The 21683-nt window shown below is 41.6% G+C and overlaps 1 protein-coding gene across 4 annotated transcripts in view; it reads left to right on the top strand.

Annotated features, from left to right (window-relative positions):
* Nucleotides 1-21683, top strand: part of TJP2 (tight junction protein 2) — a 134154-nt gene that overhangs the window by 105257 nt on the left and 7214 nt on the right. For all 4 annotated transcript variants that reach the window (XM_060014647.2, XM_069540768.1, XM_060014646.1 and 1 more), the window contains 12 exons: nucleotides 238-391; nucleotides 1928-2036; nucleotides 2142-2275; nucleotides 3718-3784; nucleotides 4852-5002; nucleotides 8742-8850; nucleotides 10119-10329; nucleotides 11185-11372; nucleotides 12006-12101; nucleotides 12842-12921; nucleotides 13336-13546; nucleotides 20461-20561. In XM_060014647.2, coding sequence (XP_059870630.1) covers nucleotides 238-391; nucleotides 1928-2036; nucleotides 2142-2275; nucleotides 3718-3784; nucleotides 4852-5002; nucleotides 8742-8850; nucleotides 10119-10329; nucleotides 11185-11372; nucleotides 12006-12101; nucleotides 12842-12921; nucleotides 13336-13546; nucleotides 20461-20561 — 1611 coding nt within the window. The remainder of the gene's footprint in view (nucleotides 1-237; nucleotides 392-1927; nucleotides 2037-2141; nucleotides 2276-3717; nucleotides 3785-4851; nucleotides 5003-8741; nucleotides 8851-10118; nucleotides 10330-11184; nucleotides 11373-12005; nucleotides 12102-12841; nucleotides 12922-13335; nucleotides 13547-20460; nucleotides 20562-21683) is intronic.

Genomic DNA, 21683 nt, shown 5'->3' with positions numbered 1-21683 from the left:
AGCAGAGTAACTTAAGTACACTACAGCTTTCTCAGGCCTGTGTTTGGGTTCCAGGCATGTGGGGTTATATTTAATTTAAAGGATAATTCATTTTTATTCAGTCAGTCATCCTAAAGCCCACGTCTGTTTGAGTAACTGAGCAAAGCCCTTAACTTTTTAGAAGAGGAAAATAAGAATTTTCTGTTTTGCTGTGGGTAGTTGTATTGCATGGAACATTACTCTTCTTCATAAACACAGATAAATGGAACCGTAACTGAGAACATGTCTTTAACGGATGCCCGAAAACTGATAGAAAAGTCAAGAGGAAAACTCCAGCTCGTGGTGTTGAGGGACAGCAAGCAGACGCTCATCAACATCCCCTCGTTAAATGACAGCGACTCAGAAATAGAAGGTAAAGAAAGGGGAGGCTGTGAGCTGAGCTGGAGGAGAGGAAGACTGTTGCTTCTGCATTGTCATCTCTATCTAGCATAGCCATTCACCTGGAAGTTAAATTTCTAACAGAAGCCTCTCTTTTAAACTTTAATTCCAGGTTTGGTTGTTATTTTCTTATTAAAGGGTCTGTTGAAATTAGGATTCCAGTATGAAATTCTGGTGTACTTGTGAATCCCTGCGGACTCTGAGGCCATTGAAAACAAAACTTGTTAGTAAAAAAATGTATGTGGGAGTGGTTCACAGAACTAACCACATACATTTGTAAATTGCTCATTCTTGTGCTTTATCATGTGATTTTTTTTTAAGTGACTGTTAATATTTCCAACAAAGAGAAGACAATGTAGAGGATAGTTAAAACTGGTAGACACTATAATAGACTCAATCAGAATGGATGAATAGTCTGGTATTCATTGGTTAGCAATCTGTGTCACCTCTTCTCTTATGAAGCTATAGTCGTTTCTTTTTTTTTAATTTGAATATGAATTTTACATAAGATAACATTTATTTATTTGGTCTCTCTTCATTAATTTCCACAGCCAAATCCAACTTCTTGTCCTTCAAAATGGTCTTGTGTCTTCTTAGCCCTTTACTTTTTGGCGGGGCGGGGGGCTCTTGGGCATGTCTTTATTATTTATTTTTATTTTTTTAATTGAAGTATAGTTGACATACAGTACCTACGATAACATTTTAACCATGTAAAAACTACCAATAAAAATAAATAGGCATGCTATTTCCTACTTAATCATCTAGTATTGGCTTTGTGCAGAAAAGTTTAGAAAATATTAAGTTCTCAAGTTTAGAAATGGACTTGTTGATCTTTAAAAGAATTACTTTATAAAACCTTAAAACTTGGTTTAATTTCTATTATATACAATGTCTAATCAGGTGGTTACTGCTCTGAATACAGGAAAACACGTAGAGCACAGGAAGTAATGCCAGGGTGCTAGGAGCTTACGGGTTATTTCCTTGTTACTCCAAGTGTGCTGCTTAGCCCACTAGCAGCATCGTGTCATCCAGGAGCTTGACGGAATTGCAGAATCTCGGGCCCGGCCCAGAAGAGTTGCATTCTAACAAGATCCCAGGTGATATGTACGCACATTAAAGTTTCAGAAGCACTGGTCTATGTGCACACTCAAAATGAGTGTGTGTGTGTGTGTGTACCTGTGTATATACATTAATATAGATTCACACATACACACACACATATATATATTCCCATCATTGGATTTTGTCTCTTCAGTGTCAGCTTTGATGGAAAGTATGATGAAAGAGGAACATAAAATTCTGGATTTAGAGCCCTCTTTGTTAATTAATGCCTTTGCTTTCAAACGATCAGATTCTTTTTTTTTTTTTCAACGAAAGACTCAGACTAATAGCACATTTACTGCCTGCCCTCTCTTCCATTTCCCCTGTTTCCTTGCCCAGAGAATAGAATAATTTCTGGCACAGGTCTCAAATGTTTTATTAAGAAGTCTTTTCTTATTTTTGAAATCAGATATCTCAGAAATAGAGTCAAACCAATCATTTTCTCCGGAGGACAGACGACAGCAGTATTCCGATTATGATTATCATTCCTCGAATGAAAAGCTGAAGGAAAGACCAAAGTAAGATGATGAGTATTTTCCCTCGCCCACATCCCTGTGAGCATACGCACATATGTATTTGCAAATCTGTCACATGATGAGACGTTAACATGACGTGTGCTTAAGTTCAAGAGAGGACACGCATAGCAGATGGTCCAGGATGGGCGCCACACCCACTCCCTTTAAGTCCACTGGAGATATTGCAGCTGCAGTGAGCGCAGAGCCCAGCAAGGAACCCACATACCAAGAGGAAGCCCCAGGTGAGGCTCATTTTAAACAGTCATGTTCAGGTGTCAGTGCTTGGTAATTCCAGAAGGTGGCTGGAAAGAGAGAGAGAAATTATTTTAAAATCATTTTTATATATGGAAGAGGCACTCCTGTCTCATTTAATATTGAGAAAAATACAAAGAATAACAGCTCTTTCTGTGTGCCAACAGATTGGTCACCTTTTGTTATGTTTCATTAGTCATGGTCCTTTTGTCTCCCATCCCTGATCCCAACCTGAACTGTTATCTGCTCACAACACTTCTGACACCAACTGTGTGGGTTTTGTCCTCTGCCCAACTACCAGTTCTCGAATTCTCCAGACACCGACCGGGTGTCGTACAGTTCAATTCAGTTCTGGCACTGACTACCCAAGTTCGTGCAGACCCCACAGGTTAAGGGCTCCGTCTCACAAGATGCCCCCACTACAGGCGCCAGTCACGAGTCCCGGGTTGCCGCCTTCACTTCCGACCAACCAGCTCTAAACTGGGGGTTCCCGTGACTCTTTCCTCAAGTTTGATAATTTGCTAGAATGACTCACAGAACTCAGGAAAGCACTTTATTTACTATTACTTTTTTTTTTTTTTTTAAATACAAGATACAATTTAGGAAGAGCCAAATGGAAGAGCTGCATAGGGCAATGTCTGGGGAGAGGGTGGAGAGCTTTCCTGCCCTCTCCAGGCACGTCACCCTCCCAGCACCTCAATATTTTCACCCACCCTGAAGCATTCTGAATCCCCTTGTTTATGGGGGCTTTGTCATGTGCATGGCTTTCTCTTCCTGGTGACCAGCCCCATCCTGAGGCTCTCCAGGAGTCATCTCTTTAGAACAAAGGATGCTCCCATCACCCAGGAAATTGCAAGGGATGTAGGACCTCTGTGTCAGGAACTGGCCTCAAAGATGGAACATTAGAGCAAAAGATACTCCTGGCACCCGTTTCACTCCAGAGATGAAAGGGACTTTAGGATCTCTGAGGGTGGGGAAGAGACCAAATACATACTTCTAATTATGTCACAGTCACATTTTGTCAAATTTGATTAGTTGAAGTCCTTTTATGTCCCATTTCTGATCTCAACTCCATTCCCTACCCCTGCCCCCAACCCCATAAAATTATCATGATTTAAATGCATAAATATTTATCCATGGAAAAAAAACAGCATTATTACATGGCTTTTAAGTTACTTAAAAAATGCTACCTGCTTGTAAACGTGATTATGCATCTTGGATTTTAAAGGTTCATTTTCTTCTCACTTCTTTTGAGAAATCATTGACACCTACTAATGCCTCAAACTTAAACTTAAGACATTTTTGTTTGATGTGATAACATATGTAGCATAGGGTACAGACTTGAATTTTTTGTGGATTTTGTGATCTTTATATTTAGAGACAAGACAAAGCCTGTTCGTCCAGGTCGGTAATGATGTTTTTTAATCCACAGTTCCTCCACCAAAACCAGCCCCAAGAACTGTTCTTCGTCCGAGTCCTGAAGATTTAGCAATATATGGGTATGTATTTCAGTCTTTCTTGCTTTCCCCCTTTCTTCCTCCACACAGCTCTATCTCCTTAATGGAAATTTGGAAGAATGGTTTTCTTAAACTATAGATGGTGATTTTGCATATAATCAGCTGCCCTTTAACCAACCCCTATTGCTACTGTTTGTGAGAAAGAGAAATCGTTTGTAGGACGAGTAAAATGTGGAAGTGAGTGAATGTTAACTTTGTCTGCTTACCTGGCTAGTTTTCCAGATGTTATTTTGAATACTTGAGTTTGCCAGGTCAAGAACGCCCACATGGATGAAGTATTGCTTAAGTATGGTGCCTCTGTAGGGGCTATAGTGACAGGTGATCCTGGCATGTGGAGGGAGGGGAGAAGTGATACAGTGCTCTGCACTTGACAGTGAGAACCCCTGCTTCCAAGCAGTGGCCTCTGGATTCGGATCCTGCTTCCCTGGACCCAGGCTGTGTCTCCATTTGACAGGATCCCTATGGGGTCAGCAGGCTTTCCTTTGAAAGAATCCTGAAGTAGGAATCAGATGGCCTTGATTTTTGCTCTAATCCTGCCCATTATTTGCTTTTAATCTTGAATGAGTGTACTTAAACATTCTCTATTTCTGTTCTTCACTGGTAAAGTGGCCTACTGATATTCATCTCACAGCCCCAAGGAAGATAAAACTATAGATTATGTGAGAAAAATGAGAGAGAGCTTTTTTTTTTTTTTTTTTTTTTTTTTTTTTGTGGTACGCGGGCCTCCCACTGCCGTGGCCTCTCCCGTTGCAGAGCACAGGCTCCGGACACGCAGGCTCAGCGGCCATGGCTCACGGGCCCAGCCGCTCCACGGCATGTGGGATCTTTCCGGACCAGGGCACGAACCCGTGTCCCCTGCATCGGCAGGTGGACCCCCAACCACTGCGCTACCAGGGAAGCCCCGAGAGAGATATTTTAAAAGGGTAAATCACTCTATAGATAGAATAAATTAAATTGCTCACTGCTAATGTTGGTTTTCCTTTACCCCGCCCCCAACCCCCCCCAAAAAAATCTCCCATCTTTCTTTCCTGAAACGGAACCCATTGCAGCCCCAATACCAAAATGGTGAGGTTCAAGAAGGGAGACAGTGTGGGCCTCCGGTTGGCCGGTGGCAATGATGTCGGGATATTTGTGGCCGGCATTCAAGAGGGTACCTCAGCGGAGCAAGAAGGTCTTCAAGAAGGGGACCAGATTCTGAAGGTAGGAAATCCCAGCCCTGTTTCTAAATGTTACTGGGGAAGAGTGGGGTTTTCTGGAGGGTCTTACATAAGGGACAGGAAAGTGGTCCAGCTTGTGAAAATAGACCAACTGCAGGTTTGTTGCTGCCAAGCATCAGGTCTCTGTTTCCTTCGAATGGGTCCTGTCTCCTAGTCCTGGAACCCAAAACTCATCCCTATGTCTGTGGGACTTTATAGTGTTCAAGACCCTCACAAAGATTTTTATTAGTTTGATTAACAAAAAAATGGAGACTTCAGCTAAAGGGCTAGGTAGAAGAGCTTTCAAAAGATCCTGCTAATGGTTGGGTTTTAGTTGATGCCCCTGCTTGGTTGTCACTCTTCAGGCCGTGTGCTGGAACTGAACAAAGGTGGGTATTGGCATCAGATCATCTGATTTGAATCCTGTCCCAGCTTCATATGAGTCTGTGGCCTTGGCTTCGGCTGTGAGACTCGGGTTTCTGTATCTGTTCAATGGGGATAAGCATACCTGCCTCGCAGGCACCCTGGGAACATTAGAACAGATGATACTCGCAAGGCGCCCAGCAGAGTTCTTGGCACAGAGTAGGAAAGTCAGTGTCTGTTCTTTATCCTGTTGGAAACTAACGAGTTGCTGCCATTCAGTGTGTTACTTACATCTAAAATTGTCCAGGAAGGAGAATCCCTGGTTAATCAAATATTGGTACTTTTCAATTTACTATATATATGTTTGTATAATCTATTGGTTTAAAAAAAAGGATAACCAACTCATCTCTGACATTTTATCATGTATTTTCCACTGACTTCAGTATTAACTTCAGGAACACTGAGTACCTTGTGACTATAAAAATACAGAATGCTGGGGAATTGTCTACACCAGAATTTCTGCTTCTGTAAACTTGCATTTCTTATGCGTACTAGGTGGTCTGGTAAGAGCGTCTAGCCTCAGAGGAGAGGGGAGAAAAGCAGAATTCCCAAAGGAAGCAGGCAGAGCACAAAAAGAGGTGGTCCTTTTCCTTCTTGGCCCTTGGCCTCATGGTGGTAGTTCAGATTTCATTTCTGGAGCCGATGAAGAGCAAACCTTGACCTTGAGCTTTGCTGAAGCTTTCCAGTGACATTCTAGACCCTCTTCGGCTCTGGACAGGATCCTAGAAGACTAAGTGTACCTGAGTGAACCTCAGGGTACCACATGATCGTAGGAAATAGCACTTACCAAGTGCTACCGATAAGAGCCCTGTTTGAGTGCCAGCTTATACCAATTTACTCGTGGGCTGATGCCAAAGAAGAAAAAGCGTGTTTCCTAACTGATGTGGGACCGTAGGAAGTCAGGTAGGAATTTGGAAACTTTTGCTCACGAAGGTTCAAGGATGACATATTTTTGTACCCTGTGGGGAAAAGGATTTTTAGAATTTTCATGAAAAAAAATAGTAAATTCACTTAGGGGCTTGACAGACCTCTCTAAGTCGTCAAAATGAGAGTCACTTCCATGTGTAAAAGTCGTGATACACAATGTTTTCTACTTGAGAAAGTGTCTTGTTTCCTGTTACCACCTTGGCGACAAGGAAGAAACTGTGGGAACCAGCTTCTTTTTTTTTTTTTTTTTTTTGCGGTACTCCAGCCTCTCACTGTTGTAGCCTCTCCCACTGCGGAGCACAGGCTCCGGACGCGCGGGCCCAGCTGCTCCGCGGCATGTGGGATCTTCCCAGACCGGGGCACGAACCCGTGTCCCCTGCATTGGCAGGCGGACTCTCAACCACTGCGCCACCAGGGAAGCCCAGGAACCAGCTTCTTTTGCAGTAGTCTCATCTGGAGGTCAGGCAGTAGATGGTCCTCATTCTTGGGTGTGTGGAAATTTTCTGTTGACTACAAAAGGAGCCCTCAATTCTTCAAAGGGGTGAAAAAGATTGAGCTCACCTACCGGGGCAGAGAAGTTGCGACACAGCCTTAGCGTAGCTGACACAGAATCCTCTTCAGGCTCACAGCAGACACAGCTAGACCGTGTAGACTACTAAATAGATAATGGAAGAGGATATTTATTGGGGAGGGCTGTACAACCTAACCAAAGTGCTGTCTTGGCCTTTTTTCCTTTAATTTGTTTCAGCACTCCTTTTCATGGTCAAATTGAATATATCAGGGTACAATGTACATACAGTAAGCACTTTACTCTGCTGTGGGTTTTTTAAGTGCAGCTCTTCCTTTTGTAAAGGTGACAGCTTGACATGTGGAACGAAAAAGTGAGTGTGCTGTGGCGAAATATGTGCCTTGTAACTAACAGAAGTGCACGTGCTTTAGTGCTTGGCTTACCTATCTCTTTGCTTATTTTTTTACCTGGTATGATTGTCATTTCTCTTTCAGAAACTATTAGAGGAAGGGAAAGAGAAAAAAAAGCTCCTAAGTTTGGTTATTAACCATGTGGATTTTAGCTACCAGGTGTTGCTTTAATTTTGACCATTATAGTTTTTGGCTTGACAGAAGGTCAGTCTCTGAATAGAGAAGGACAGAGGGACCTCCAAGGTCTTCCCCCATGCCCTGTGGCCCTATCTTATTTAAATAAACAAATGCAAGCATGTACAGTGCATATAAAAACATACACGTGGCCACATATAGACACAGATGTAGATCTGCAGATGGTGCATAAGAAAGGATTAATTACCAAAGCGTGAATATCCCTAATTCAGGGACAGAGAGATGGGAATGAGCTGTCTTAAGTGCTATAAATATTGTTTCAATGGAAAAGTTGACGTGATTGGTTTAGTAAATCACTCTATTTTAAACGCACCAAGTAAATTTTAATCTCATGCCTATTTTCACTTAATGGTAAATTCCAACCTTAATTAAATTAGACTCAATTAATGATTTTTTTCAGTAGTAAGGCATTACTCTTTGATTAAAGGATTCTACAAGTCCTCAGTGACTGAAGAAAATATTTCAGAGGAATTCTGTATCTTCACTTCTGTAATACATTATCAAAATATTAGGTACTTTAAAATCATTTTTACATTTTACTTATGTGTAATTATTCTGTTTTAAAGTGGTTTTCAAGGTACAAGACAAAGATGTCAAAATGTCTTTTTCTTTGTCCCACTTTTCAGTTTTACCTGCTTTCTAACTTGTCTTCTGAGCACTATTTACAGTGTACCCTACTCAGTGGGGAATAAATGTGAACTTCTTGCCCATTATGTATCAGAAGCTTAAACTAAAAGCCTATAGATTAGGCTAATGGTCTGCCACCTAAGACTAATGTTCTTCAATTTCAGGTGCTAGAAGCTGTAAGAGAAAGGTGGATTTGGTCGGAATCCTTCTTTGCAGGCTTTTATTTGAATCTATTTGAAAAGTATTAGTGCCTTAAGCTGGGCCAGCACGCTCATTTACCATAGACCCCACCAGTCCTTATTGCATTACAGTAATTGGATTTGTACCTTCCTGGCCACCTCTACAGGAGATTCAAAGAAGAGAGGGAAGCAGACACAGCTACAAGAAATTCTAACCTGATCCAGTGATGAGTCCTTGGTGGAACGGCATAGTCCTAAGGGGTGTGCAGTGTGGGGAGGCAGGAGGATACGGTGGTACCCACAGCCCAGGCCGGGTGCTAAGAGTCCCTGGGTAGGGCACGAAGGACTTCTTTACATCTGAGGTTTGCTGTGGGCAGGCCCTGATGAAAACAAACAGATCAGAAGCAGGTGGCACCTTTTTGAAAACAACTTATTTCTTCTTGTTTTGCTTTTTCTGTTTGCCCCTCCGATCAGGTGAACACACAGGATTTCAGAGGGCTCGTTCGGGAGGATGCCGTTCTCTACCTGTTAGAAATCCCCAAAGGCGAAATGGTGACCATTTTAGCTCAGAGCCGAGCTGATGGTGAGCAAGTTTGGTTATGAGTTTAGTGGGCGGTAGGAGAGGGAGGTAGCTTGGGAGCACAACAGGAAAATCTGGGTATTAAAATATCGAAGTGGATCCTGACACCTGATCTCTAGGTCGTAGGTATGTGGAAAGAATTCGGGTACCATTTAACTTTCTATACACATGTTTTCTGTGCACCTACTGAAAGAATTTCACTAGTTGTGTGATTTTGGAGTAAAACTGCTTTTCTGGACAGAGATCCATCCTTAATTACTGCCTGAAGTTATTATTGAGTTTTTCCATGACAGATGGAAAGGGCCACACCTGCTGGTCAGCTCTCATATTAACCCGTATCAGTCTGACAAGTTGCTTCACCTTTCCAAGCTTTATTGTTCTCATCTGTAAAATGGGGGTTAATAGAATCTTCTTGTCTGCTTCAGCTAGTACAGTTGATTGGCAACTGTATTAAGGTTCTCCAGAGAAATGGAACCAATAGGATGTGTATGTGTGTGTGTGTGTATATATGTATATCTTTCTATACATAGAAAGAGAGAGACAGAGACAGAAACAGGCAGACAGAGAAAGGGAGAAAGTGAGCTATTTATTGATACTGTGAGGAATTGGCTTACATGATTATGGAGGCTGGCAGGTTCCAAGATCTTCAGGGTGAGTTGGTGAGCCGGAGACCCAAAGAGAGCCAATGGTTTAGTTCCAGTCCAAGTCCAAAGACCTGAGAACCAAGAGAACCAATGGTGTAGTTGCTGTCCAAAGGCGGACTGGCTCAAGATCCAGGAAGAGCCAGTGTATCTGTTTGAGTCTGAAGGCAGGAGAAAAGCTGACATCCCACTTTGAAAGGAAGAAGAGTTCATTTTTCTCTTACTCGGGGGACTGTTTACCTTTTTGTTGTGTTCAAGCCTTCAGTGGACTGGCTGAAGCCCACCCAAATGAGGGAGGGCAATTGGCTTTACTCAGTCTGCCCGAGTTAAATATTAATCTCATCCAGAAACACCCTCATAGACACACCTAGAATAATATTTGACCAAATATCTGGGCACCCCATGGCCCAGTCAAGTCGATGCATAAAATTAACCATCACAGCAACTCGTGAACTTAGTTACTTGTCCTTCTTCCTGTTTGAACTATGGTTCCCGTGGGGCCTGTGTGCTGAGTTCGCTAAATGCAAAGAAAGTAAAGAGGGTGATCAGAGTTCAGAGAGCTGATAACTCTTCCAGAAAAGACCTCTGGCCAAGCTGAGTACCACATGCAATGATGCTTTTGTCTTTCAGTGTATAGAGACATACTGGCTTGTGGCAGAGGGGATTCGTTTTTTATAAGAAGCCACTTTGAATGTGAGAAAGAAACTCCACAGAGCCTGGCTTTCACCAGAGGGGAGGTCTTCCGTGTGGTAGATACGCTGTACGATGGGAAACTGGGCCACTGGCTGGCCGTGAGGATTGGAAATGAATTGGAGAAGGGCTTAATCCCCAACAAAAGCAGGTATCTTGAGACTGCACACTCCCACGCAACCCCTTTAAGCCTTCCTCCCACAAGTAAACAACACCTTCCCCCGCCAAAGGAAGCCCCATATAACTTCATCATTTGTCATCACGACCTCTCCCATCATCCATTTCTTGTGTATGAGGAGACCTTGGAGATACTGCGGGTTTGGTTACAGACCACCACAATGAAACGAATATCGCAGTGAAGCAAGTCACACAAATTTTTTGGTTTACCAGTGCATACAGAAGTTATGTTTATATTTTACTGCAGTCTATTAAGTGTGCAATAGCATTATGTGTAAAAAGAAAATGTACATACCCTAATTAAAAGTTCTTTATTGCCAAAAAATGCTAACCATCATCTGAACCTTCAGTTAGCCATAGTGTTTTTGCTGGTGGAGGGTTTGAAATTTTGAGAGAATTCCCAAACTATGACACAGAGGCACAAAGCGAGCAAATGCTGTTGGGAAAATGGTACCGATAGATAGACTTGCTCGACGCAGAGTTGCCACAAATCTTTAATTTGTAAAAAAAAAAAGCGCAATATCTGCAAAGCACAATAAAGCGAAGTACAGTAAGACAGGGTGTGTCTTATATCAGCCTAAACAGAACAAGCCATGTCATCATGTTTGTTACTGAGCTATTTCTGCTGGATTTTATGTGCACCTAGCCTTTCTCTGCCTCCGTCCAGAAGAGGAAGGCCCTGTGTTTCTCACCCCGTGCAACTTGCTCTTTGTCAAGCTGCACCTCTAATCTAAGTCCATGAGTGACATTGACTGAATTTGATTAGTGACCCACACATTTGCACATTTCCTGGCTTTAGACCTTTACTTCCCCTGGTTTCTTCTCTCAGAGCAGAACAGATGGCCAGCGTTCAGACTGCCCAGAGAGACAGCAGTGGGGACAGGGCAGACTTCTGGAGGATGCGCGGCCAGAGGTCGGGCGTGAAGAAGAACCTACGGAAGAGTCGGGAAGACCTGACGGCCGTTGTGTCAGTCAGCACCAAGTTCCCGGCTTACGAAAGGGTTTTGCTTCGAGAAGGTGTGGAAGCCAAGTGGGCCAGGAAATAATCCGACTGGGCTCAGAGCCTGTTTTTCTTTGTTTTTTAACTTTAATTATCACATTCCAACTTATCTGTATCCCTTAGGCCAAGCCAGCTTACAGATTGGAATCATGTTTAAACATGAAATAAGACTTACAAAAAAGTGAGCTGTGCCAACTCGTAGTTCTACAATCTCAGTTATTTATTTTTTTAATACTACCATTCAGAAGTTTTTATATATTCTGTAGAGCAAAGCTTATCTTTAGTAATAGTGGGAGGAGTGAACTATAATAAAAGAGGGAGCTCTTTTATTTTTCAGAAAAGAGCTAGTCTGAATTGGAGGTGGGAGAACACACAATTTCTTTCATTTAGTTGTGTTATCAATATATAAAATACTTTTGCTTCTTAACAGCTAAGGACATGTAGATATCTTCATGGCTTTTTTTAAACTGAAGTGTAGTTGCTGTACAATATTATATGTTACAGGTGTACCATATAGTGATTCATAATTTTTAAAGGTTATACTTCATTTGTAGTTACTATAAGATATTGGCTATATTCCTCATGTTATACAATATATCCTTCTAGCTTATTTTATACCTAATTTCATGGCTTTTCTTATCTCATTTCAGCTGGTTTCAAGAGACCTGTGGTCTTATTTGGCCCCATAGCAGATATAGCCCTGGAGAAGTTGGCAAATGAGTTGCCTGACCTGTTCCAAACTGCTAGTAAGTCTGTCAGTGATATTTTTTTCTCCACCAATTTTTATTTTGAAAGATATCTAACATACAGAAAAAATAATTAACACCCACATACCCTTCATCTGGGGTCACTGTCAACAGGTAACGTTTTGCCATCTACACTCTTTCCCCCATAGACACACACATGCATACACACAGGTACACACACAAATTTTTATAATTTCTGCTGCACTGTTTGAAAGTTTAAGTTGCAGGCATTATAACAGTTCCTACCTCTGTGAATCTCCTAATTCTCCTCCTATACAACCACAATATCATTATCACAGCCAAGAAATTTAACACTGATACAATAATTTTATGTAGTATATAGTCCTTTATTCAAATTTTCTTCATTTATCCCAACTATGTCTTTCATAGCTTGTTGCTACTGTTTTTTTTAAATTCAGAACGCAACCAAGGAGCATGCAGTGTATTTGATTTTTATGTCTTTCTGATCTCCTCCTTTTTCTAAATTAGTTTGTAATGTGATATTTTGAACAGTCCAAGCCATTTGTCTCATAGGATGTTCCCTGTTGGCCTGGCCTGTTTCCCCTGGTTAGATTTTGGTTAAACAGGTAGTGTGGGTCCTTCCCATTGCCTCTCATTAGGAGACAGCGAATGTTAGCTGTCCCATCCTTGCTGATGCTAGGTTGGTGTACTTGGTTGTTACTGGTTTCGAAAATTTTATTCAGTCCCTCCCCCCCCTTTTTCTTTTTTTGCTTTTGCAGAAACGGAACCAAGAGACGCGGGATCTGAGAAATCCTCCGGGGTGGTGCGGTTAAATACCGTGAGGCAAATTATTGAACAGGTGAGGAAATTCACCAGAAGGCCATGCTGTCAGAAAGAATTGGGTCATGGATTGCTGCAGTCTTTTCAAGAATAGAATCTATATTTTTAATAATTATTAACTGTTAATGATAAAAGCTGACTATAAACATAAGCTGTTTCAGTATGTGGAAACCAGATGATGTTCTGTGGCACTGATATGTTGGTTCTCTCTGAGTTCTAAGCATTATACCAAATAACCTGTTAATTCATTTTCTCAGAAGTTCTCATAGATTGGTAATATTAAAGTGGAGGGTAACATTTTCTGCTTTTTGATTTAAATTGGTACATTTTATCTGATGCAGCCTTTACTTATCAATACAAACTCGTTGATGCTATGTGGCTTTACATATTCACTCACATACCCATTTATGTAACTTTTTCCCATTTCTAACAGGAAAAGCATGCGCTCCTGGATGTGACTCCTAAAGCCGTGGACCTGTTGAATTATACTCAGTGGTTCCCGATTGTGATTTTTTTCAACCCAGACTCTAGACAAGGTGTCAAAACCATGAGACAGAGGTTGAATCCGTCATCCAACAAAAGTTCTCGGAAGTTATTCGACCAAGCCAACAAGCTTAAAAAAACTTGTGCACATCTTTTCACAGGTAAGTGAAATGCAGAATGTAGCCTCTTTGCTCAAAAGTGAGAAATAGAGAGTTGTAGAATGGAAGGAATAAGAAAATAATCAGAATGGAGAATAGTAATCTGAAATTCTATCCATGACTCCTTGAAAAGTCGCTAATCCTATAAAGTGAGTATACTAGACTCCTGGCGTTTGTACATTTAGCTTTGTAATTTTGACTATTTGAAAATGATCATAAAGATCCATAATACACAATACCTGGTCATTTTGATGAGGCTCAAATTTTGGGGTGGGACTACGAAGCTAGTGATTAAGCCTGGTGTAGCACCGAGTACCCATATCTGTTATGGGTTGTGTCATGGTTCTCTGCTTACCATCCATGCATGTGCTGACTTACAAGGTGATCAGAACTTGGTTTCATTATTTTAAAATGTCCTTGAAATAGAAACTTGAACACTCTGGATATTAGATGATATTAAGGATTTATTACTCCTATTTTTAAGGTGAAAATGATATTGTGGTTATGGGTTTTTTTAAGAGTTCTTATTTTTTACGCATATATGCTAAATAAAATATTTTTGGATGACCTAATATCATGTCTGGGATTTGCTTAAATAATCTTAAGTGAGACTATAGGCCAGACTGGCCAAGAGTTGATAGTTGTTGGGTGACGTGTACATGGGAGTTTGTTAAACTGTTCTCTTCACTTTTGTGTATGTCTACAATTTTCCATAATAGAATTGTTAAAAATATTTATTTATTTGGTTGCACTGGGTCTTAGTTGCGGCTCATGGGCTCCTTAGTTGCAGCTTCAAGCCTCCTTAGTTGCGGCACATGGGCTCTTTGGTTGCAGCAGGTGGGCTCCTTAGTTGTGGCACATGGGCTCCTTAGTTGTGGCATGCATGTGGGATCTAGTTCCCTGACGAGGGCTCAAAACCGGGCCCCCTGCATTGGGAGTGCGGAGTCTTATGCACTGTGCCACCAGGGAAGTCCCATAGAATATTTTTTAAAGTTCCTGAAATGAAGACCTACTGCCTACTGCTACTGTTATTCATGAAAATAAAATGATTTAAGAATGTGACCTGTTTTAGTAACTGAATACGTGCACTATCTATGAAAATGACTAGTTCTGTGAATGTGGTATAATTAAGGGTCTAACAGGGTGGCATGAAGTTTTTGGTCATGTAGTTTTGTGGGAGCAACATGAGGAGACTGTGTGGATGTAATTAATATCCTTACGATAATGATAGCTCTTTTGAGTTCAGTGCCAGTCATCACCAACCTGTGTCATTTTTAGCTTATCTGACACTGGGAAGGGGAGGGGAGGGGGTGAATGATTGATGAATGTCCACATTAGACCCTATTTTACTCTTACTGGCTTTTCTTGTTAAAGAGTGAGATGCACTCCTTACCACTATGGTGAAGTGCTCTAACTAAGAGGTAGGTAATCTAGCCAAATGCAAAGAAGGGAATGGTGTGTCATAAACTGGGTTTTTGTGAATGTAGCGTCTTAAGAGCTTGTGCTTTTGGTATGTTCATATATAATCTTTCCTCTGTTGTTTTTACTACTACTACTATAATTATTATTACCATCATTACTATTTTTATTATAGCTATGGCTAACAGTGGTACAGACTTTCATGTGTACTGTCTTATTAGGCCATAGGAAAGGCCAGGTGATTTCCACAAGGTCACACATTAGTGTATGGCTAAGCCCAGACTGACACTGTAGTGTCTCTGACTGTGGGTCCAATATTCTACATACTTTACAGCACAGACGTATTATCCTAATGCTGAAAGGGGTCATATAGTGCTGTTTCTCCATTTAATAGATAATTTGCCCATTGAACTGAGATCCATATGATTGCGACTAAGCTAATCAGGAAGTAGAAGGTTTGGGGATAACTAAAGTTGGAGGCTGTGACTCTGTGAGTGTCCAATTTCATCTAGAACTTGGAGGTGATCCACTGTCAGCATAGGTTGCCAACCTTCAGTATGGAATTATTTGGTCATCAGGATGGATGGAGCAGGGTGCCCGGTAACTTATCAAAAGGCCCCAGTTGTCTGTGAGATGGCCTTTCGCAGCAATCTTCCAGACTTCTAAGTTTAACTCTTGAGAGCTGTGTGAATGGCCCCACTGAGCGCTTTCTATGCCTCGTGTCTCACTCAGCCTGGCCAGGCTGTGATTTGATTGTGTGCACCATGGCCAAAATCCAAGGTTTTTTTATTATTTTAAATTTATGTCATTTTAATGAATTAATAATTGGGAACGATAGAGCTACTATGATGAACAGTAATTCAAAATCAAGGCTTATGTTGCAGGTGGTCTCACCAGGCTCAATATCCTTCTTTTTTCCTTGTTGCACAGTAACAAGAAAATCTTGTTTCCCGCAGGTGATTATTTAATTATGACTGTCTGAAAATGGCTCTTCTTGAAGTTACTGTGTAGTAAACGTGATTGAGTAGAAGAACTGAAGATTTGTAAACTGTTAGTGTGTTGGTAAATTGTTAGTATTTCAGATATAGGACAAATCAGGGCTTAGTATGATAATAATAGTGCGTGGTTACAGGAAAAGCTAACATTGCTAGTGCTTGTTGATTTACATTTTTTGTACTGTTATACTTATTGTTATGTCTTGGTCATTTTTGAAAGTTATAATTTATTTTATAAATTATTTGGTCTTTTGTTTTTTAACATATGTCCATTACTATTTTTACAATATAATAAATGCCTTTTACCTAAAAACTAAAAAAAATAAAATGGCTCTTCTTGCAAACTCAAGATACTTTTTAATTAAGTGGAGATGACCAGGGAAACTTCATTCTGAGATTTGCCCCAAAGCAAATTAACTTGTCAATGTAAATTAAAATATTAGGCTGCCCAACCCTCCCCCCTCATTTAAAAAAATTTATTTTAGAATACATTTGCATGCATATGTTGCAAAAATTATTTTTTAAAACCTGAATTTTAAGTTACATGCTTTCTTGGAATTCCTGAAGCACTCAGTTCATGGTTTAAATACCACGGAAATGGAATTATGGACTTAGAGACCCACACAGGGCCACCCTTTGTATGAAACTGTGGGATTTTTAAAGTACCAAAGGATAGCACTTTTATCAGTTTTCTAAGATTTCATTAATGTGAAATTTGTATAATTCAGTCCTGAGATTTTGGAAATGCTAAACAAATGCTATTAGTGATACTATTTTACGCTTTTTAAAAATCTTTATAGGGCTTCCCTGGTGGCGCAGTGGCTGAGAGTCTGCCTGCCGATGCAGGGGACGCGAGTTCGTGCCCTGGTCCGGGAAGATCCCACATGCCGCGGAGCGGCTGGGCCCATGAGCCATGGCCGCTGAGCCTGCGCATCCGGAGCCTGTGCTCCGCAACGGGAGAGGCCACAAGAGTGAGAGTCCCACGTACCGCAAAAAAAAAAAAAAAAAGTCTTTATAAACGTTACATATTGTAAAAGAAATTTTCTATGCCATAATATAGTGTTTGAGAAAGCCTGGGGAGAGGAGTGAATCATATACTAGTCAAAAATACCCAAACCGCAGGAGGCAGTTCTTGGTTTCCCAAGGACACGTAGGGTCTTGTGAGGGCCACAGGAAGCAGGTGGAAGTTGCCACACTCCCTGGCCGGGCGCTTCAGTTGATGCTTGTCCATTTAGAGAGGGTCCCTGCCACATGAATAGCTTTACTGAAATTTAATTTATATATGCTATAATTCGCCCACTTAAACTGTACAGTTTAGTAGTATTTAGTATATTCAAAGATGTATAGCCCTCAGCACCATCAATTTTAGAACTTTTCCATCACCCAGAAGAGAAACTTCATACCTATTACAGTCACTCCCGATTTCTCCCCAGCCCTCCAGCCTCACATGTCACCTTTTGCTGTTGTTCTCGGTGCTCCCCAACCTCCTTGGGTAGAGAAGGAGAAGAAGCACCGAGCGCACTTGTGCGGGGGCTGGGAAGGGATGCCCCTAGAATCCCAGGACTCCCACCCGCGAGGGAGGCCGAGTGAAGCTCCTTTCAATATTTCACTTTCTGGCGTTCTATCCAAGGGAACATGGGTCTAGTCCAGAGGTTGGGAACAACAGGAATTAACCAGTATTGCTTGTAGTCAAAGAATCTGAAAAAGTTAAGGAGCAGAAGCCAATAGTAAACCAAAGGAACTTGATTTCAAGTGAAGGGAAGCATCATAGCTGTGCACCCCACCCACCTGTTAAAGAGAGGTCAAGTGCATGAGTTGGATGTTACCAACTTAGTCGGAAATTACATTTTTATGGGGCTTAGGAAATTAGTTACTGTAAAGCTCTTTTTTTTTTTCATATACTTGCCTCAATGTGGGTTCAATAAGAGGTTTCTGACTTCTTTCATTTTATCAGGGGGCATGAACATATTTTCTGCATTTCACAAATGCCCCTTTTTTTTTAGCGGTACGCGGGCCTCTCACTGTTGTGGCCTCTCCTGTTGCGGAGCACAGACTCCGGACGTGCAGGCTCAGCAGCCATGGCTCACGGGCCCAGCCTCTCCACGGCATGTGGGATCTTCCTGGACCGGTGCACGAACCCGCGTCCCCTGCATCGGCAGGCGGACTCTCAACCACTGCGCCACCAGGGAAGCCCCACAAATGCCCCTTTTAACTTTAGGTTTTCCTCATGATAAATACAAACTGTACTCATCTCAGACAGCTCCAACATAAAGCTTTAAAAGGCAGCTGAATGTTCTCACTTAGTGCAAATCACCCATTTTGTCTATATGCCTGATCTCACTTCTGTTACCAAGAGGACAATAATCTTTTTAAAATACCATGATAAGGATACAGAAGTCCAAGGAATCAAGGTTAATTTTCCTTGAGTTGTCCAAGGTATCGGTTTATTCTAATGCTGTAAATAATTAATAACCAAGGAAACTGTAAGCTCATTCAGGATTTTCCAAGGTCGGTGTTAGGACTCTTTAAATGAAAGAATGCTATACGTTACTAGGAGGAAAACCTGAAGCATAATTGCTTACGAAATTTGCTTACTGGTTCTTTGTGGCTCTTTACCAAGAATTATGCAGACTTCAGGATAGGTGGGACAGGCTGCCAAAGAACTTTTATCAACAAGTTCCCATTTTCTTTTGGGTGCCACATAATGCAATACCCCTTAATTACAGGCCATGGTGTGATATAGTTTTTAAAAATCCTAATTTACCTTCAGTTTGTTCATTTTAGGCCCAATTTTTTTTTTTTTTTTTTTTTTTTTTTTTTTTTTTTTTTTTTTTTTGCGGTACGCGGGCCTCTCACTGCTGTGGCCTCTCCCGTTGTGGAGCACAGGCTCCGGATGCGCAGGGTCAGCGGCCATGGCTCACGGGCCCAGCCGCTCCGCGGCATGTGGGATCTTCCCGGACCGGGGCACGAACCCGTGTCCCCTGCATCGGCAGGCGGGCTCTCAACCACTGCGCCACCAGGGAAGCCCTAGGCCCAATTTTGATTATCTGGTTTACCCTAGGTCCATGAATACGTATTGCTGAAGAACAATCACATGTGTTTTACTTGGTTGGTATTTTATACCGGTGCTCTAAATTCATGTTTGTCATGCCGTGGCCAAGACCATAGACTCTAAAAGCAAACTTCTGAGTTTGTATCGAGGCTTTTCCACTGGCTTGGTGCGAGGCCTTGGGCTAGTTACTTTCACTACTGTGCTTCAGTTTCTCACCTGTAAAACAGGGATAATAGCAATACCCGCCTTGTGAGGTTTGTTAAAGCATGAAATGAGCTAATCCATGTAAGGTATTTGGAAAACTACTTGGTCAATCATAGTAAGTGCCATTACATAAGATATACTTTGTTCTGAATAGAAAATGTATGTTCTGTAAATACACACCTGTACAGTTTGGTTAATCTATGTCTATATTCTAAAATGTTTAATCCTATCAAAATGATATTCATTTAAATGTTATCTTTAGTTTTTTATTGGAGATAACATGTACCTTGGTATATGTTTTTCTCACTTATAATGTTCCTGTCTATGTATTGCTCTTTAAAACACAGCATATTTATATTTGGTTCAGATGTGTTATCTTTGCCCCTGAAAACACACTGTTTAAAAACACATTTGGGAAAAAAAAAAAAAAAAAAAAACACATTTGGGAGTTTCCTGGTAGTCTAGTGGTTAGTATTTGGCGCTTTCACTGCCATGGCCTGGCTTCAGTCCCTGGTTGGGGAACTGAGATCCCACAAGCTGTATGGCGAGGTCAAAATGAAAACAACAAATTTTTTTAAGGTAGCTTTTCTGAAAGATAGACATTCTTTAAAGAAATTAATCCATTTTTAGCTTTATAACATCCACCTATAATGTAAACTCCAACGGCCAGTTGGTAATAGGTTTTTTCTTTAATATAAATTTATTTATTTTTATTTTTGGCTGTGTTGTGTCTTCGTTGCTGTGCACAGGCTTTCTCTAGTTGTGGTGCGCGGGGGCTACTCTTCGTTGCGGTGCGCGGGCTTCTCATTGCAGTGGCTTCTCTTGTTGTGGAGCATGGGCTCTAGGTGCGCGGGCTCAGCAGCTGTGGCACGTGGGCTCAGTAGTTGTGGCTCGTAGGCTCTAGAGCGCAGGCTCAGTAGTTGTGGCGCAAGGGCTTAGCTGCTCCGCGGCATGTGGTATCTTCCTGGACTAGGGCTCGAACCCGTGTCCCCCTGCATTGGCAGGACGATTCTTAACCACTGCGCCACCAGGGAAGCCCCAAGATGGTAATGGTTTTAATTACATTCGACTAAAGGGATTTAGTGTTCAAATATTTGTAAACACTTTCTCTTTCATCTGCCAGAATTTTAACTTAAATATGAAAGTTAGGATAAATTATGTCCAATGGGATTTCTAATAAAAGTTTCTCTGAAAAAAAAAAATTTCTCTGGAAATTGAGGCACACCTTTTGGTTTGCATTTCTATAGCTACAATCAACCTAAATTCAGCCAACGATAGCTGGTTTGGCAGCCTGAAGGACACGATTCAGCATCAGCAAGGAGAAGCAGTTTGGGTCTCCGAAGGAAAGGTATGTGGCACAGATACTCTGCTATGAGGTGAGAGTCCGCGTTCTGAGTTTTTTCTCCAGAGGGTAGTGAATGTAGTAAAACCATGCCCATTTCAAGTGATCCCAACATGTGCATCAGTAGTTCGAAAATTTATAAATTCTCTGAAAAAGTAATAAAATGAAGGGACGTTTACAAGAAAAGCAGAATGGGATATATGCAGCCCTACATTCACTTCCCTTTTGCTTTTAACGTAGTAACTAGTGTTTTGTTCCAAGCACACTAATCAGAGCTTACAAGACCTTGTGTTGAGCTCCACAGCTTATTATGAAGGACTTGGGAAACTCAGAGTGGAGAGGTGAGGTTGAGCTATGTGGAGAACACGGTTAAAAATTAATAGAAAGAAGAAAAGCTAATGGAGTTTGAATCATTGGCTTAGAAAGAAGTCTGGCAGAGAATGTGTCCTAGGGATTTGAGTAGGTGATGGGAGAGCATTGGGTCCTTGTATAGGCGCCTAACCTTGGCTCGCGTCTCATCTGTGGAGGCAGTTTACACGCAGCCCTACTTCAGGGAGGAAGCAAAGAAACTATAGAATTCCCTGTGGTGCTAGGAGCCTTTGGTGCTGGTATTCTGTGGTCCAGCTGAATTGAGGTAGTTTGTGAGACGTTCGAGGTACGATGTTTGTTGCAGAAGTGCCTCCATTACCGATTAGATGGTTGAGCCTAGTCTTGCCCTTTAGGAACTGCGTGTTTAGTCAGAGTATCTAGTAGCATCTACTGAGTGCTTATACCCACTGTGGCTTTATGCTAGCCTCTGTGGTGAGAACACGTCGAACGGGACATAGCTTCTGCCCTCAAGGATTTGAGAATCTCATGGATGAGCGGCGAGGTGTGCAGCTCAAGGCAGCGTGCACTATTGGTAGGAGACAAATACAACAGAGACAGCTGGAGGAGAGCCAAATTCTGGAAGAAAGTGCAACAGTCTGAGGAAGCCTGGCTCAGTAGTGGTATATAGGACGGATGGTGGCAAGGAGAGATAGGGCGGAGGGTTTCTAGTCTGAGTCTCTGCACAAAAATTAACCTAGTAATTTAAAGCCAAGTGATTCCAGGAGGATAAAGGTGACTTCCCTTTCTAGAACAAGCCAA

This window comes from Delphinus delphis, chromosome 6 (genome assembly GCF_949987515.2).
Source record: "Delphinus delphis chromosome 6, mDelDel1.2, whole genome shotgun sequence".
Lineage (NCBI taxonomy): Eukaryota > Metazoa > Chordata > Mammalia > Artiodactyla > Delphinidae > Delphinus > Delphinus delphis.
Note: the sequence above shows the minus strand (reverse complement) of the source record. Positions and strands in the feature narration are given on the sequence as shown.